The 17,139-nt window shown below is 43.5% G+C and overlaps 1 protein-coding gene across 1 annotated transcript; it reads left to right on the top strand.

Annotated features, from left to right (window-relative positions):
• The first annotated feature begins 1,068 nt into the window (after positions 1-1,068).
• HMGN2 (high mobility group nucleosomal binding domain 2) lies at positions 1,069-5,054 on the top strand. The gene is made up of 6 exons (XM_037032733.1): positions 1,069-1,276; positions 2,240-2,284; positions 2,466-2,495; positions 2,845-2,895; positions 3,674-3,769; positions 4,203-5,054. The coding sequence occupies exons 1-6, from the start codon at positions 1,262-1,264 to the stop codon at positions 4,236-4,238; spliced, it is 273 nt and encodes a 90-aa protein (XP_036888628.1). The 5' UTR covers positions 1,069-1,261; the 3' UTR covers positions 4,239-5,054.
• The last annotated feature ends 12,085 nt before the right edge of the window (positions 5,055-17,139 follow it).

The following is a 17,139-nucleotide window of genomic DNA, read 5'->3' as shown; positions in this document are numbered from 1 at the left end:
TACTTCCCTCAGATGCATCTGGCTATTCTCCAGGATCCCTAGCTTTGGGGACGTATGGGGTGGGGAGAGCCAATGGAAGAGCCCTTTTGTCATCACAACACCTGTTTCCCTACTTGTTTCCTAATTCTTGGACGCTTTCTTCCACCTTCTTTTCCCTCGCGCAAGTAAAAGGAAGCCACCCTCCAGTGTGGAAAGAGGGATTTCACCAGCTGCGTTTGCAGCGCCCAGGCTTGGGGGGCAGCTGAGCTTGATGTCTCCGGAGCGGGTGGAGTTATAGGGGAAAGGGAGTGCTGGTAGGCCTGGCGGCCGATCTCCATCATTCAGTGGCAAGGTCCTGAAGTCCGGGAATATAGGGACCTCAGGGCGCTACCCGAGGCTTTGGCGGGGTGGGGGCGGGGGGCTTAATTGTTATTTGGTATTTGGGGAGGCGGCTGAGCAACGGGTGCTGAAGGGACAGCTCCTACCTGCCCCATAGCACCCGAAAGTAACCTCCGCGCGTAAAGTCTCCCCCTCGAACTCCCACTCCATCTCGAGTGGACCGCCTTCCAGGTGAGGTGCAAGAAAAGCTTCCTCGGACTGGCAGCTTGGAACCATGCACGTCCGGCTGCGCCAAGCTGGCTTCCCCGCTCTTTCCGACTTAAGTGTTAGCCTTGGCCTTGGCAACTGCAGCCTGTGCCTCCAAGCCGCGCGCTTTCTCCCGCCTCTGGCGGAGAAAGACGGTGCGTCCAGGCCTCGCAAACCCTTCTTCTGGGGCCCCCAGTGGGAACAGGAAGGAAAGCGACTGAGATGGCTCTAAGTGTCGCACGGCTTGGAGAAGTGGGTAGCTCGGTTGCATAAGGTGGAAGGAACTTGGCAGTTTGCAAAAGCCGGCTCTTAGTGGTAGCCGAAACCCAGAGCTCACTGACTCCCACACCCCACCCCCCTCATTTATTGCCTTAAACGTGCACCTCCCCCCACTGCGCCCCCACCCCTTAGGCGCGCCGCCGTCTCGCGCGCCCTCCCCCCCATACCCCCTCCTCACTCCCTCCAGAGGAGGTGAGTTTAAACCCCGCCCACGTGACCCCAGCTGGGCCAATGAGCGGCGGCGGGAGGTGAAATCCGGTTCTAACCGGTCCGGGGCTCCCAGCGCTATAAAAACTTTATAAACCCCCCGGAGCCCTAGCAGTGTGAAGAGGAGGCGAGAACGACCCCCGGACCGGTCAAAGCCCACGCGCTGCTGCATCCCGGCGTCCAGCCCTAACGCCCTGCCACCGTCGCCATCATGCCCAAGAGAAAGGTACGTGGCGCGAGGGCCCCAGGCACTGGGCCGTCACTACCACCGTCTCCACCGCCACCGCCGCTTCCCCGGCTTTGGGGCGCGAGAATCGGCGCCGGGCCGGAGCAGGCTCTGCCATCCGGCACAGGAACTCGAGACGGTGTCAGTCGGCCCCGAGCTAACCCTGCGTGGCTCGGCTGTCCGCGGGCGCCAGAGGCCATATTGGAGGAGAGGCGGCCGCGGCGGTAGTAGCCATGTTGGTGGCTGTTTATCCCATTCCCCTTGGGCTAGACGTGCCCGCCCCGCGCCCCCTCCCCCATCGACAGCCCCCCCCCTCCTCGGGCGGGCAATTCAAACCCGAAAGGGCGGGAAGGAGGTGCTTGGGGTTGGCGGGCGGGGTAACGCGCTGCCGCCAAAAAACCGCCGCCGTCAGGGGCGGGGCCTTGATGTCTGGCCCCGCCTCCGCCCACGGCCAGGGCACACGAGACTCGCGCCGCTGCCGCCCACGAGTCCCCCCCCCTGCGTGCTCGCCTCACGTCTCCCGCCCTCGATGGCTGCTATAGCAACGGCGCTCGAGCCCCGCCTCTGGAGGGGTTTGTTTGCACCAGCTGCAGCTGTTGCTTCTGCCTGGTGCAGCGGCATGGGCTGTGCGGCACTCCTCACGCTGCCTTGTGCTTGCTTCCTCAGGGCCTCTTGACAGAGACTCCCCTAAAAAAAGGCTTGGGGTCTGACAACCAGTGCGCTTTGGCCTGGATAAGGCGTGATACTTAGAGAGATAAACACTCCCACAGGTTTCTAAGCACAGGGTATTTGCATAGGAGGTGGGACATGGTAAACACTAAGTCCTAGAGATTTGTAAGTCCTAGAGAAGTTGGGTGCAAGACTTCCTTTGAGTTTTTTCCCAGGACTGTATTAAGTTTAGTGAACCATTACAAATTGCCACAGGAGCTATGGGTTTCTTAGTTTTTGTTTATTTTTTTATAGGCTGAAGGGGATGCTAAAGGAGATAAAGCCAAGGTGAAGGACGAAGTAAGTTTTGTTTATTCTCTTTTGGAGCTTTACAGATTTTGGTCCCTCTGGTGTTAACCATAACTGTATACCTGAATTTGTTTAAGTAAGGTTCTGCTCACTTCCTATAGTTTAGAACAGATTGGCACTAAAACATGTGGTATGATTATCCTAATTCTAACTTTCTCATTTTTCTTAATAGCCACAGAGAAGATCCGCCAGGTTATCAGCTGTAAGTGTGTCTGCTTTCGATTTTCACATTTATTCCTGAAACTAAAAAGCATTGAGAAACAATCCCTTCTGCTTCCCCTGAGTGATGATCAGTGGCTGGTTTTAGTGAACTGCTCCACTGTGAACTTGAACCCATTTGAGATTTGCTGGTTTTGAAATTCTCACACCAAAGTAGAATACTTTTGAGTGGGTTTCTGAAAATAGGGAATCTTAATGGGAGGTCAGCCACGAATCTTTACAAAGTAGGAAATATTTGTATCACTGGAAACTATCTTCACTTAACTAGTATGGTTTGGCTCTGTTTTCTTTGATCCATCTAATGTTCTTTTCCCCTCTCCCCCAAATAAAAGAAACCTGCTCCTCCAAAGCCAGAGCCCAAGCCTAAAAAGGCCCCTGCAAAGGTGAGTGGGACTGGGACACAGGGTGTTTCTAGTAGTCACATACGGCTGAACGGGGTTCCTTCTTGCTTATAGGAGACCTGCTGTATAACAACTTCATCTGTTGGCATTGAGTTAAGATAAATGACAGTTAATAGATCTGGGCCTTATAATACTTGTTGTCATTTTTCATTTTCATAGAGTGAGGACCGTCCTTCAGTATCTAATTCAGCATACTGGTGATTCCATTAATGGGTATTCTAAATTGTTATGATAGCTTGCCTTATTTCTGAAATTTGTATTTTGAGAACTCTATCACCAGTTTAGAGAAAACTACTTGAGTATTAAACATTCAAGGTTTTTTAAAATTTATTTAATTATTTTTCAAGTACAGTTTTCTGTGTCTTATTCCCATCCCAAACCCCCTCCCATGCTCCCCCCCCCCCATTTCCATCTTTCTTAGTTGTCCATGTATCCTTTGTATTTGTTTCTCTAAATCCCTCCCTTCTCCCCTCTGGTCACTGTCCCTCTGTTCTCTATTGCAGTGTAAACATTCAAGTTCTAAGCTGTCTTAATTGTCATATTACTTACACTCAGGTAAAAATTTTGTATACTGATGGCCACAGAAAATTAATGATAGTTTGGCCTTGTTTTGAGCAATTGTTTTATCAGTGAGAAAGGGTATATGGTTTGTATATGTTTTATCATTAGTAGACAATCCTGCCTTGTACATAACTTTGTAGACCACATGCTGGTGATAATAGATTAGGAGAAACAGCTTTTTTTCTCTCTCCCCTTTCAGAAGGGAGAGAAGGTACCCAAAGGGAAGAAGGGGAAAGCTGATGCTGGCAAGGATGGGAATAACCCTGCAGAGAATGGAGATGCCAAAACAGACCAGGTATGGCAGCTTCCTCATTTTCTGTAAAGTCTGCTCATTTGACTTAGTGACAAAAGGTCTTAATTGCCTTTTTCCTGCATCTATATCACTCCAAGTGTATCTTTCAGTACAGAATTTGCTTGGGATTTCCTGTTAGCTTAAATCCTGGGGTCTTGAAGTCTCTATTATTTGATAAAGGGCCCTGTAGTGTTGATCTTTGTCCTGTTAGGTGCTATACTTGTACTACACATAGAGCTGAAAATAATCTCAGCTCTTCTAATGGTGATGCGTCCCCTTCCCCAATTTTAGCAGTTTCCTACCAAGTTATTCTTAAAAGAAGTACTGAGTTCCCATGTCACAGTACCTAAAACCTGAACTTGGAGCAGAGTAATGTTATGGATGAAGATAGTTTCATACTGTCCATGTTGTATTAATTGGTCTGTTTTCCTTTTAGGCACAGAAAGCTGAAGGTGCTGGAGATGCCAAGTGAAGTGTGTGCATTTTTGATAACTGTGTATTTCTGGTGACTGTACAGTTTGAAATACTATTTTTTATCAAGTTTTATAAAAATGCAGAATTTTGTTTTACTTTTTTTTTAAGCTATGTTGTTAGCACACAGAACACTTCATTGTTGTTTTTTGGGGGGGGAGGACATATAGTGCTAATAGAATGTCTCCAAAGCTGAACCGACACAGGGGAAAAAACACCTTTCCCTTCTAGTTTTGAGAGACTTCCTCTTGGTTCCAGGGAGGAGGGATCCCTTGATGTTGACACATTAGCCACCTTGGCACAGACAACTAAAATTCATTATTCTTTTCTCCCTCTCCACTTTAAGCATAGAATTGACTCCCTAAAGCCCAGGGACCTGTTGGGACCTGACAACCACCCAACCCCCACCCCCCCAATTGACTACCAGTATGTTGGGCAATCTGGACTTTGCAGTGTCACCATTGAGATGGCATCCCTCAAAAAGCAGCAGTTCCCTTTTTAGATTGTGGATCTACAGGTTGATAATTCTGCCATTTTCATTTCATTTCCTGAAAGTCAGGGTCGGCTTGTGAAAAGTTGTTAAACAACATGCCTAATGTGAAATGTCAGCCCTCACTCTAAACTTTCCCTGTTCAGAGCATCAAATGAAGACTTCATTGGGTTTTATAGTGGCTTTCTGATTTTGGTAGTCCATTGAAGAAGGGAGTTTGAAAGTTGTTGTATACTGTTAACGATTGTCTGCCCATGTCCTGCCTGAAATACCATGATTGTTTATGAAAAGTATCTTTAATAAAGCTGGATACAGTTTGGCTTGGAATGCTGCCTCTTAATTTTTCCCAGCAGTGGGTGAGCCAGCCCAGTTTCTCCAAGTCTCTAGAGACAGGGTGCATTCTGTTGTGAGGTATTAAGGTTCCATGGGCAATCCATAATAAGCAATTCTGTCCTATTTTAAAAAGTAACAGCACAGAATACAGTGCAAGATGCAGTTAGAACAAATCTCAGGGTAGTAAGTGGAATACTGATGAGTGTGGCTGGAGCGGAGTAGTTTTTGTACTTGGTGTTGCAGCATTATTTGCAGAGAACTTGGTGGGTCTGGGATTTCAGCCTGGGAAGTGACAGCAAAAAGAGCCCCTTCAGTTCACATTTAAAACTTACATGAAATTAGAAAGTTAATAGATCCAATTATAGTTCTTGTGTCAGGAGAAAGTACATTTTTCTATGTACATTTGACCATTAGATGAAGACAGATGGCACTGCTTTTAAGCAAACCTGCATGTCTTCTGTGAATTGATTAAATTCTTGTCCTTGCTGAGCTCAAGCTTCAAAAATAAAGCCATTAATGGAGACCCCACAGAGAGCCCTTTCCTCCAGGGATATAGCAAGAGGTTAATCTGTTAAGTAGAATTTGTAATAAATGTGATTCAAATTTGCTTTCACAAGTCATCTCTCTTGTTTGAGGGGAATCCAGTAAATTGGAGACTACCAGAAAATACCTTACATTGCTTTATCTCTTCCTTGGCCAGTTTTCTGTATTATGTCTGATTTTCACTCTTGGGACAATTGTGTAATACAAGTTAACACCAATTTTATGGATGAGGAAACAGGTTCAGATGAAGAAACTTGTTCAAGGTTATGTGTACATCTCATGAGTACTCAGGATTCAAACCCCCAACTTTAGTAAAAATTTGTTCACTTAGGCAATTTCCAGCCATTTACTTTCATTGTTGCTGAAATAGTTTTAGATTGTAGATTATTAGTTTTTTTCCTGGGGGTGGGGTGGAGGTACTATCTTCCAGAGTAGAAACCATTACAACTGTTAGGAGAAAGGGGTATAGCAACTTGGTATTTGAGCAGAAGTTGCAGAATTTGAGAAAGCCACAGTTGCCGTTAACGTCATCAATATTTGTGTGAGTTTATATTCAGTAAAATGTGTTGAGCCTGTGGGCTATGCTAGAAGTTCTGCCATGTGCTCATTTAATGTTTGGGTTGGGTAAATCCTATGTAGATTATCATTTTATTTTTTAAAAGATTTTATTTTCAGAAAGAGGGAAAGAGAAATATCAATCTGTGGTTGTCTCTCACCCCCCAACCAGGGGCCTGTCCCACAACCCAGGCATGTGCCCTGACTGGGAATCGAACCAGTGACCTCTAGATTCTGATGGGCACTCAATCCACTGAGCCACATCAGCCAGGGCGATTGTCGTCATTGTATAGTTAAGAAACAAACTCATTAATTGGTTGAGGTTAAACTCAGTAACCCTCTTTGTGTTAACCTAGAAATTAGGATGGGTGGGGTGAGCTTATTTTATTTTTATTTATTTATTTTGTTACTTCTTGGAAAATGTTTACTCATTTGATTGGCTGTGGACCATGAGAGTATCTGGCTTAAAAAGAAGAAACAGACATGGAAATATGGTAGGGACGTTTGAGAACGAGAATAGTAAGCTCAGTGCCAGCCTTGGCCTGAACCATCTGGTTGTAGTGAGAAAGTTATAAAAACAGATTCCTTTCCCCTCAGCCCTGTCTCAAACCCATTCTCACCCATCTCAGAAACGCTCAACAGTAACCTACATTAGGATGTATTTGGCTCTTTAAAAAATAAGGGTTTATCTCAAGTACTGAGGTAGGTTGGTTCTAAGGACCCAAATAGTCCTTTACAACCTTTTTGTCCTCTCTGCCTCTCAACATATTGTCCCACTACCTCACGAAGTCTGCTTCAAGCCGCCTCCTGACACATACAGTCCAAGGGCAGAAGACCTGTGACTTTTTTTCTCTTAATTTCCCAGAAGCTTAGCAGCCTGAGTTTCACTGGGCAGAACCAAGTCACCTGCACACTCTTAAATGAATCATACAGGAATGATGGAATCAGAATGGTTAGGACTCAGAATTCATTGGAATTAAATAGGGTAGGGACAGATGACGCCAAGAGGAAAAAGTCTACCCTAACCCTAACAAAGTGGATGACCTTCCTGCCATTCCCCACCCCATTCTCTTTTCCTCACCTTGCCTGTGAAAAATGGACCTCACCTTGCCCGCCTTCACTGTAGCATATTACAGTACTAGCACAAGGCTCCCTACCTTTTAAAAGATTGAGCTATAATTCACACCATAAAATTCACTATTTTAAAGCATAGAGTTTAGTGTATCACCATAATTTCAGGATATTTTCATCACTCCAAACAAGTCGCACACAAAAAGGAAAGTCTTCTAGTGGCCTTTCCCTGCCTAAGGCAACTATACAATAATCTTTCTGTATAGATTAGCTTTTTCTGGACATTTCACCTAAATGGAATCACAATATGCAGATTTGTGACTGCTTTCTTGGACTACTTATGTATTCTCATCCATGTCAGCATGTGTTCCATATATTGCCAAACATCCATTATATGGATATATTTTAGTCATCGTTCAGTTTGTTGGACATTTAGGTCATTTCCTTTTTAAGAGTTTTTTTTAAAGATCATATTTATTTATTTTTAGAGAGAGGGGAAGTGAAGGAGACAGGGAGAGAAACAGTTGTGCCTCACACATCCCCAGACAGGAACCTGGCCCACAATCCTGACTTGTGCCCTGACTGGGAATCAGCTGGAGACTTTTGGTTTGCAGGCCTGTGCGCAATCCCCTGAGCCACACCAGCCAGGTCTATTTCCACTTTTTAGGTATTTATTAATACTATGAGTATTATACAATTTTTGTGTAGATGAATATTTTCAATACTTCAGAGTGGAATTGCTGGTAATAGGGCATCTCTGTTTAAATTTCGAGAAAACTGTCAGACCATTTTTTCACAGCAGCCACACCATTTTAAGTTCCAACCAACAGTATTTCTGAGTGCTCCAGTTTCTACCTGTCACTGAGACACATTTTCTTTCCTGTTTTTTTTTAAAGATTTTATTTATCTTTTTTAGAGAGGAAGGGAAGGAGATAAGGAGAGAAATATCAATGTATGGTTGCCTCTCGTGAGTCCCCTGCTGGGAACTGGCCTGCAACCCAGGCATGTGCCCTGACTGGGAATCGAACCGCGATCGTGTGGTTCACAGGCCCGTACTCAGTCCACTGAGCTACACCAGCTAGGGCTGTTTTTTTTTTTTATTATGGTCATCTTAGAGGGTATTAAGTAATATTTCATTGTGGTATTGATTTGTATATCCCTAATGACCTACGATATTGGGCATCTTTTCATACACTTATTATTTGTGTATCTTTTTTTAACCATATTAAATTCTTTGTCCAATTTTAATTGGGTCATTTTATTGTTAAGGTGCAGGAGTTCTTTATATATTTTAGATACTAAATCCTTATCAGATCCATGATTTGCAAGTGTTTTCACCCATTCCGTGAGTTTTCTTTACATATTTAATAGTGTCTTTTTGCTCAATTTTTAATTTTGATGAAATTCAATTTAATGTTTGGTTGGTTGTGCTTTGGTGTCATATCTACATCCATTACCTAGCTCATGGTCATAAAGATTTACACCTGTCTTCTGAGAGCGTCACATAATTATAGCTCTTAAATTTTGGTCTTTCAATCATTTTGAATTTTTTATATGGGTATGAGGTAGTCCAGGTATTTCCTATTTAAGTTTTTTATTGATTTTGAGAGAGAGGAATATTGATTTGTTGTTCCACTTACTTATGCATTCATTTGTTGATTCTTGTATGTGCTCTGACCAGGAATTAAACCCGAAACTTGGTGTGTCAGAATGACACTAAGCAACTGAGCTACCTGGCCAGGGCAGCATTTCCTCCTTTTAAAAACTGTTCAAGACCACTTTCTGGGCCTTCCACTTTCTAAAACATCATTTGTCTAGGCTCTGTGATCACTATTCAAATCCCTTTAAGATCCCCTTCTCTACAGTTTTGACTTGTGACCTCATCCAGTGACACATTTTCACCTGCCCACATCTCAAGTCCAGTATTCCCACCAACCACCTGTACATTCCCACCCAGATGTGCCACGGGCACCCAAATCCCACACAACCAAATTGGAACTCCTCTTGTTCACAAACCCAGCCACCCTGCTTTTACTAAATCTGGTAAATAACCACCACCACCATTCCATCCCTCAAGCAAGAAAACCTGCTTGTTACCCCAGATACCTTGTTTTTCATCATCACACACTTCTAGGCAACCACACATTGATATTTGTCTCCCTCTCTTTCTCCCTCCCTTCCCCTCTCTAAATAAGTAAAATCTTTAAAAAAAATGAATAGGTATAGAGATGTGATTAGACTTAGAAGCAAGACTGTAGGGTTGCGGCCATTGAAGCTCAATGCCTAGATCTATTAATTGACCAAAATTTGTAAAATGGTGATTTGCTAATTCTCCAATTCCTTCTCTTTACAATATCTGAAATGCCTATAAAGATAAAATTTCAGCCCTGGCTGGTGTAGCTCAGTGGATTGAGCGTGGGCCTGCGAACCAGAGGATCGTGGTTCGATTCCCAGTCAGGGCACATGCCTGGGTTGCAGCCCGGTTCCCTGCAGGCCAACTCCCAACAGGGGACACACGAAAGGCAACCATACATTAATGTTTCTCTCCCTCTCTCCTTCCCCTCTAAAGATAAATAAATAAATAAAATCTTAAAAAAAAAAGATAAAATTTCACTTATCTGTTATTTGGTTATGTAGAGTAACAGTTTATATTGGAAAAAGGATAAATGTCCAATTCTTTTGCCAGTTTTCAAAATAGAGTTGATTTACTAAAATCCTCCCAAAGTGACCAGTGGGTGGTTTTTTAGTGTTTATAATATCATAATCACTGAATTAACTATATCTTACGGTTTTTAGTTCATTGCAGTATTAAACTTTAATGATGTTCAAATTGTCCTTACTTTTGTCCAGTGGAGGCCTCTCCAAGCTGGGTCCTGAGTCCCTTTGATACAACCCTTTTGATAATTACTAGTATTTGGTAATCTCATTGCTATCTAGTATGATAGGATATTCCAGACTTATCTTGTACATTTCCTGTCCCAGACCTGGAGTCAGCTATTCTCTAAGAAAAAACAAAAATCTTTGTTCTTTTTAGTGGTGAATGGTATATTGAGATAACCTAAATCTAGGCTCTACAATGGCCAGGGCTGCCCTGTTAGTCACTGTTTTCACCCTTTTTGGTGCACAGACCTGGGATATGCTTTTGAGATAAAACACATCTTTTTTTAATATATATATTTTATTGATTATACCATTACAGTTGTTCTGTTCCCTCCCTTCATTCCCCTCCACCCTGCACACCCCCTCCCCCACCATTCCTCCCCTTTAGTTTATAACCACGTGTCTCGAGTTCTTTGGATTCTATATTTCTCCTACTATTCTTGCCCTCCCTCCTATCTATTTTCTACCTACTGTCTATGCTATTTTCTGTGCCTTCTCCCCCCTTCTCCTCCTCCCACTCCCCTGTTGCTAACCCTGCATGTGTTCTTCATTTCTATGGTTCCACTCCTGATCTAGCTGTCCTCTTGGTTTGCTTTTGTTTTAGGTATGGTTGTTAATAACTGTGAGTTTGCTGTCCTTTCACTGTTCATCTTTTTCTTAGATAAGTCCCTTTAACATTTCATATAATAAGGGCTTGGTGATAATGAACTCCTTGAATTTGATCTTATCTGAGAAGCATTTTATCTGTCCTTCCATTCTAAATGAAAGCTTTGCTGGATAGAGCAATCTTGGCTGTAGGTCTTTGGATTTCATGACTTGGAATACTTCTTGGAATACTTCTCCAGCCCCTTCTTGCCTATAAGGTGTCTTTTGAGAAATCCGCTGACAGTCTGATGGGAACTCCTTTGAAGGTGACTGTCCCCTTATCTCTTGCTGCTTCTAGGATTCTCTCCTTCATTTTAACTTTGGGTAATGTAATGATGATGTGCCTTGGTGTGTTCCTTCTTGGGTCCAACTTCTTTGGGACTTTCTGAACTTCCTGGATTTCCTGGAAGTCTATTTCCTTTGCCAGACTGGGGAAGTTCTCCTTTATTATTTGTTCAAATAAGTTTTCCACTCATGGCTGTTTCTTTTCCCCTTCTGGTACCCCAATAATTCGGATGTTGGAATGTTTAAAGATGTCCTGGAAGTTCCTAAGCCTCTCCTCATTTTTTTTTTTGAATTCTTGTTTCTTCATTCTTTTCTGGTTGGATGTTTCTTTCTTCCTTCTGGTCCACTCCATTGATTTGAGTCCCAGTTTCCTTTCCATCATTATTGGTTTCCTGTGCATCTCCCTTCATTTCAATTAGTTTAGCCTTCATATGTTCCTCTAATTCATGACTATAATCAACCAGTTCTGTGAGCATCCTGATAAACAGTGTCTTGAACTGTGCATCTGAGAGGCTGGCAATCTCTTGGTCACTTAGAGTTATGGGCTCTGGGTCTGAGTTCTTCTTGAGCCATCTTTTGAACTGTTTGTGCCTGTTACGTAGGAGGAGCGGAGCCCTAGGTGTTTGTTCACCAGGGCGGGGCAACTCAGTTGCTGGGTTGTGACGCTGTATGTGGGGGCAGGGTCAAAGGAAACCAATGACGGTCCCTAAGCTGCCTTCCGCCATGGGGGTGGGCGGGGGGTTCCCACTGCATGTGAATGTGTGACTGCAGTCAGCCTGCCCTGCACCCTCACTGGGTCCACGCTGCTACCCTGGCTGCCTGTGCGCCTGGGTCGGGGGATCTTTCCTGCCCAACCCTGCTCCGCTGCTGGCTCTGCCCCTCTTACCGGTCCCAGTTTGTTGTTGGACTTCCGTATAGTTCAATTTTCTGTTCTTTGGCTGCATCTTTGTTTACTAAACCTTTGTTGTATTCAAACTTGGTTGTGGGAGAAGGCATAGTGTTTCCACCTACGCCTCCATCTTGGCAGAAGTGCAAAACACATCTTTTTAAAGATAAAATACAGTGATACTTTCTATTAAAATTCAAAACTTCACAGATTTTCCTAACTCTTCTTACATCTGTATAATTTTCCTCAATGCTGAGAATCCCATTTCTCATTTATACCCTGAATTATAAAATGAAAACATCACAATAACTCATCTCATGTTACACAACAGTATCAGAATAACAAAAAGCAGGTTAAAATTTTTTTTGCACATGCACAGCAAAATAAACCATCAACAAAATGAAAAGACAATCCTGGGAGTTGTCTGTTGGGAGAACGTATTCAGCAATACATCTGATAAGGGGTTAATATTCAAAATTTATAAGTAACTTACAAAACTCAACACCGAAGAAACAATCCAATTAACAAATGGGCAAAAGACCTGAATAGACACTTCTCCCAAAAGGATATATAGATGGCTCATAGAAATATGAAAAGGTGTTCAACATCACTAATCATCAGAGAAATGCAAGTTAAAACCACAATGAAATATCATCTCACACCTGTTCAGAATGGCTATCATCAATAAGTCAACAAATAAGTGTTGGTGAGGATGTGGAGAAAGGAGAGTCCTTGTACACTATTGGTGGGAATGCAGACTGGTGTAGCCACTATGGAAAATAGTATGGAGTTACCTAGAAAAAGTTAAAAATTAAACTGCCTTATGACCCAGTGATTCCACTTATGGGAATTTATCCAAAGAAACTTGACACACTAATTTAAAAGAATATATGCACTCTTATATTCACAGCAGCATTCTTCACAATAGCCAAGATTGGGAAGCAGCCCAGATGTCCAGCAGCAGATGAGTGGATAAAACAGCTACTGTAGTATTCTACACAATAGAATACTACTTGACTATAAAGAAAGGAAAATTTAACCTTTTGAGACAGTGTGGATGGACCTGGAAAACATTACCCCAAGTGAAATAAGCCAGTCAGAGAAAGACAAGTACCATACGATTTCACTCATATGTAGAATCTAATGAGCAAACTGAACGAGCCAAATAGAGCCGCACAGATAGCAGGCTGACAGTTTTGGGCAAGGAGGGGTGGAGGGGTGGAGCCAAAAAGGGAAAAGAAGGAAGAACTCATGGACACACGACAGAGTGGTGATTGTGGGGAGGGAGAGGTTTGGTGGAGGTGGTAAAGGCTATAGAGGGATAAATGGTAGTGGGAAAAATACAACAAAATTTTAAGTTTTGCTTGCAGTTCTTTTTGTTCTTGGGATTATTTCCTACTAGGTCTACATGGCCAATTTACTGTGAATTAAACTTATTTAGTATGTATGGGTCTTCTCTGTGCGGCTTGCTACTAACTGGATACACATATATGTTAAGCTGTTTTGTTTTTCCATTTTTAAGAATTTCCTGTAGTTAAATTTTTTAAAAGATTTTATTCTTAGAAAGAGGAGAAGAGAGGGAGAAAAACATCCAATGTGAGAGACGTATCAGTTGATTGCTTCTCCCATGCCCCCATCCTAGGACCTGGCCCACAACCCAGGCATGTGCCCTGACTGGGAATCCAACTGGCGACCTTTCAGTTTGCAGGATGATGACAATCAACCCGCTGAGCCACACCAGCCAGGGCATAGTTTAATTTTAATTGTGTAAAATATCTACATAGTTCCAAGTCTAATCTACAAAACAAGATATAGTCAAAGAAGTCTAGTTTCTATCCCATCCTTTGCCTTGTTCTCACCCTACCCAGTTAGTGACCTTTTTTATTTGATTTAATCTTTCTATTGTTTTTTCCATTTTTTTTAGTTTAAACAAATAAATGTTATTTCCCCCTTCATTATACAAAGAATGTATAGAACACTATACATTTCTTTACATTGCTTATTTATTTATTTTAAAGATTTTTATTTATTTATTTTCAGAGATTAGGGTGGGAGAAAGAGGAAGAGAAGCATCACTGTGTGGTTGCCTCTCACGTGCCTCTCAGTTGGGGACCTGGCCCACAACCCAGTCATGTGTCCTGACTGGGAATGGAACTGGTGACCCTTTGGTTCATAGGCCAGTGCTCAATCCACTGAGCCACACTAGCCAGGGCCAGTGGTTAACTCTATACTAATGCCTTTTAATAAATATCCTTAGTCTCTTCAACCTTACCAAGACTTCCTAAAAAGCTAGTTGATCCAGTCCAGAACTGTGGAGATATATATTTCCCAGAGGTAAACATAGAAAAATATGGAACAGGAGATGGAAAGGAAGGGAACTGAGTTGATAATGTCTCCTTCTCCCTCTCTCCAAGGTTCTTCCTTTCAACCATTCTGGAAAAGTCTCTTGTGCCAAATAAATACACCTGCTGAGTGACATACTGTATCTCTTAGCAGCTGGTGGGGGCGGTAGGCAGTACATAATGCATCACACCTCATTGCTTTACATCTTTCCTTTCCTTCTTCCTCACCCACGTCATCTGGGCTTGCATCTTCCAAATAAAGTATCAGCATTTTCCTTAGTCTTGTCATTCTCAAGGACCAAAGTTGATACCACAGTAAGGCACAACCCCAGTCCAAGCCACCATTCAGTCTCTCTGGGGCCAGGCCTCAGCAGATCAGTGGACTTATTAGCAATGTAGTTCTTGAGTCCTGCCACAGATCCAGGGAGTCGGAATTTCTGGAGAAGGCCCAAGACTTTTGTAATCTTTAAAAGCTGTTCAGTTGATTCTTGGGCCTGCTAAAGTTTGAGAAAAGATTTTCTTGAGGGGAAAAAAGAGTTTCTAAAGAAGAAAAACTTGTTGCTTTCTCCCCCCTTAATTCCTGTTTGGGTGATGATGCATGAAAACATAGCTAGGAGCTGCAGCAACCACATTGTGACCATAAGACCAAATATTTCCAATACACTGAGGATGGCAGAGCAGAAAGAGCCTGAGATATCACTGAGCTGCAGAGCCAACTTTAGAGCTACCAAACTCAAATACCCATGAAATGCCTTCATTGTTCTTGTCAGATAATCTGCTCTTTGAAGCCGAAAACCGTTCTGATTGAATAGATAATTTCGTTTCATCCTCACACTGACTTGAGCAGTAGAAGTTAATTTCCTCACTTTACAAGTGAAACAATGGGGTCTTGGAGAGGGTGAGGTCTTCCAAGCTTACATGTGCTGTAGTGACATGGCCAAGACCTCAGCCTAGACCCATTTGGCTCCAGAGCCCACCCTGTTCTGCAAACTGGCTCAGTTAGCATTTGCTGTGTGAATAGTGAGTTGAGCTTGAAAATGTATAAACTATCAGATCCTGGACTCGGCTCTCAACTGGAAGGTTAAAGCATTATTAACTGACCATAGCAGAAATATATCCTTCGTTTTCTCAGAAAAAGGCAGGGGTAGGGAACATTTTTTCTCAATTACTCTAAAGCTTTGTCATTCTTCAGGGCCACAGTGTAGAACTGAAAAGGGGGATTGGCCTTAAGTTGCCCTCTAAGAAGTCTGGGTCAGACCCTTGAAAGATGATGACTTTTAAAACCAGAAAGAAGCCTAAGGATCATCAGTCACTCTCATGATGCAGACTGGAAATACCAATGAGTTGCATCCTTTCTGAGCTCTCACTATAGCCTGGTACTGTTCTAAATGCTTTATTTGAATTATCTAATTCTCACAACAACCTAGTGACATCCTGGTTCCCATTTAACAGATGGGAGAATTGAGCCACTAGCAGAGGTCAGTAACTTGCTCAAAATCACATAGTCGGCAACTGACTAGACCTGAGTGGTCTGAGCTGGAAGTCTCCACTAGAAACCTCCACACTATTGTGAATCCCCAGTGCTGCACCCTGGGCCACGCCGACAGCAGAGTGGGAACTAGAATTAACAACTGCCTCCACACTGGTCTGGCCCTAGCGATATGCCCCAGCCCATAAAGCTGCCAACCGCTGCCCCACTATCCACCATTTTCTTTTCTTTTTCTTTTTAAATATATTTATTTATTTATTTTTAGAGGGAAAGGGAAGGAGAGAGGGAGAGAAATATCAATGTATGGTTGCCTCTGGTATGTCCCCTGCTGGGAACTGGCCTGCAACCCAGGCATGTGCCCTGACTGGGAATCGAACTGTGATCGTGTGGTTCACAGGCCCGTGCTCAATCCACTGAGCTACACCAGCAAGGGCTAAAATTTTATTTTTAGAGAGAGGGGAAGGGAAGGAGAAAGAGAGAGATAGAAACATCAATGTGTGGTTGCCTCTCATGTGTCCCCTTCCTGGGGACCTGGCCTGCAACCCAGGCATGTGCCCTGGACTGGGAATTGAACTGATAACCCTCTGATTCGCGGCCCCATACTCAATCTACTGAGCTATGCCAGCCAGGGCAGAACACTGAAGTTTAAGTAATTTGTTCACAGTAAGTTGACCAAACTTCTGACCTCCATGCCACGAGAAGGCAGTGTCCTCGATGCCACAGGTAGGATTTCCATGTTCCCAGCACTACCCCCAAATTGAGCCCAGATATACTCAAGGCCTATATCAGGCCCCATATTAAACCAAGGTCCCCATTTTCCACCAAGGCATTCCAGGCACAGGGGCCAAGACTCCTCACAGCCTTGGACCCTAAACCAACCTTTCTGGCTTACTCTTAACTTTGGCTACTCGAGAGCCGGAACAAAACTGTGAGGCCCTATGAGGATGTGTGCTATGGAGGGTCAGCCGAGAGGCTGGGCATTTCCCCAGGATTTCAGCAGTGAACGAGGAGAGAGTTGGGTAATGAGTAAATAATGACTTTTGTTTCTTAGTCCTACTCACAAACCTGTACATTCTAAGCTTTCCACATTAGTCATGTGTTCCTTGGGTGGGCTGAGAGGCAGGTGCAGAAGGGGCTGTTTTCTTTTCATTATAAACATAAAAGTATTACCTGCTCACTGTAAAACATACATTTCGAAACAACTCAAGCAACAGACACATAGAAAACAAACATGAAAATCCCCTTCACCCCTCCAAACCCACTGTCCTCCCAGAGGCAGCCACCGTCGAGTTGGTGTGGAGTCTTCCAGGCTTTTTCTGAGCACGCACAAACACAGAGGGGTCCAGGTGTCTTCTGAGGTCCCCTTTACTTTGTGATGTACCT

This window comes from Sturnira hondurensis, unplaced genomic scaffold (genome assembly GCF_014824575.4).
Source record: "Sturnira hondurensis isolate 20B ecotype Veracruz unplaced genomic scaffold, ASM1482457v3 Scaffold0021555, whole genome shotgun sequence".
NCBI lineage: Eukaryota > Metazoa > Chordata > Mammalia > Chiroptera > Phyllostomidae > Sturnira > Sturnira hondurensis.
Note: the sequence above shows the minus strand (reverse complement) of the source record. Positions and strands in the feature narration are given on the sequence as shown.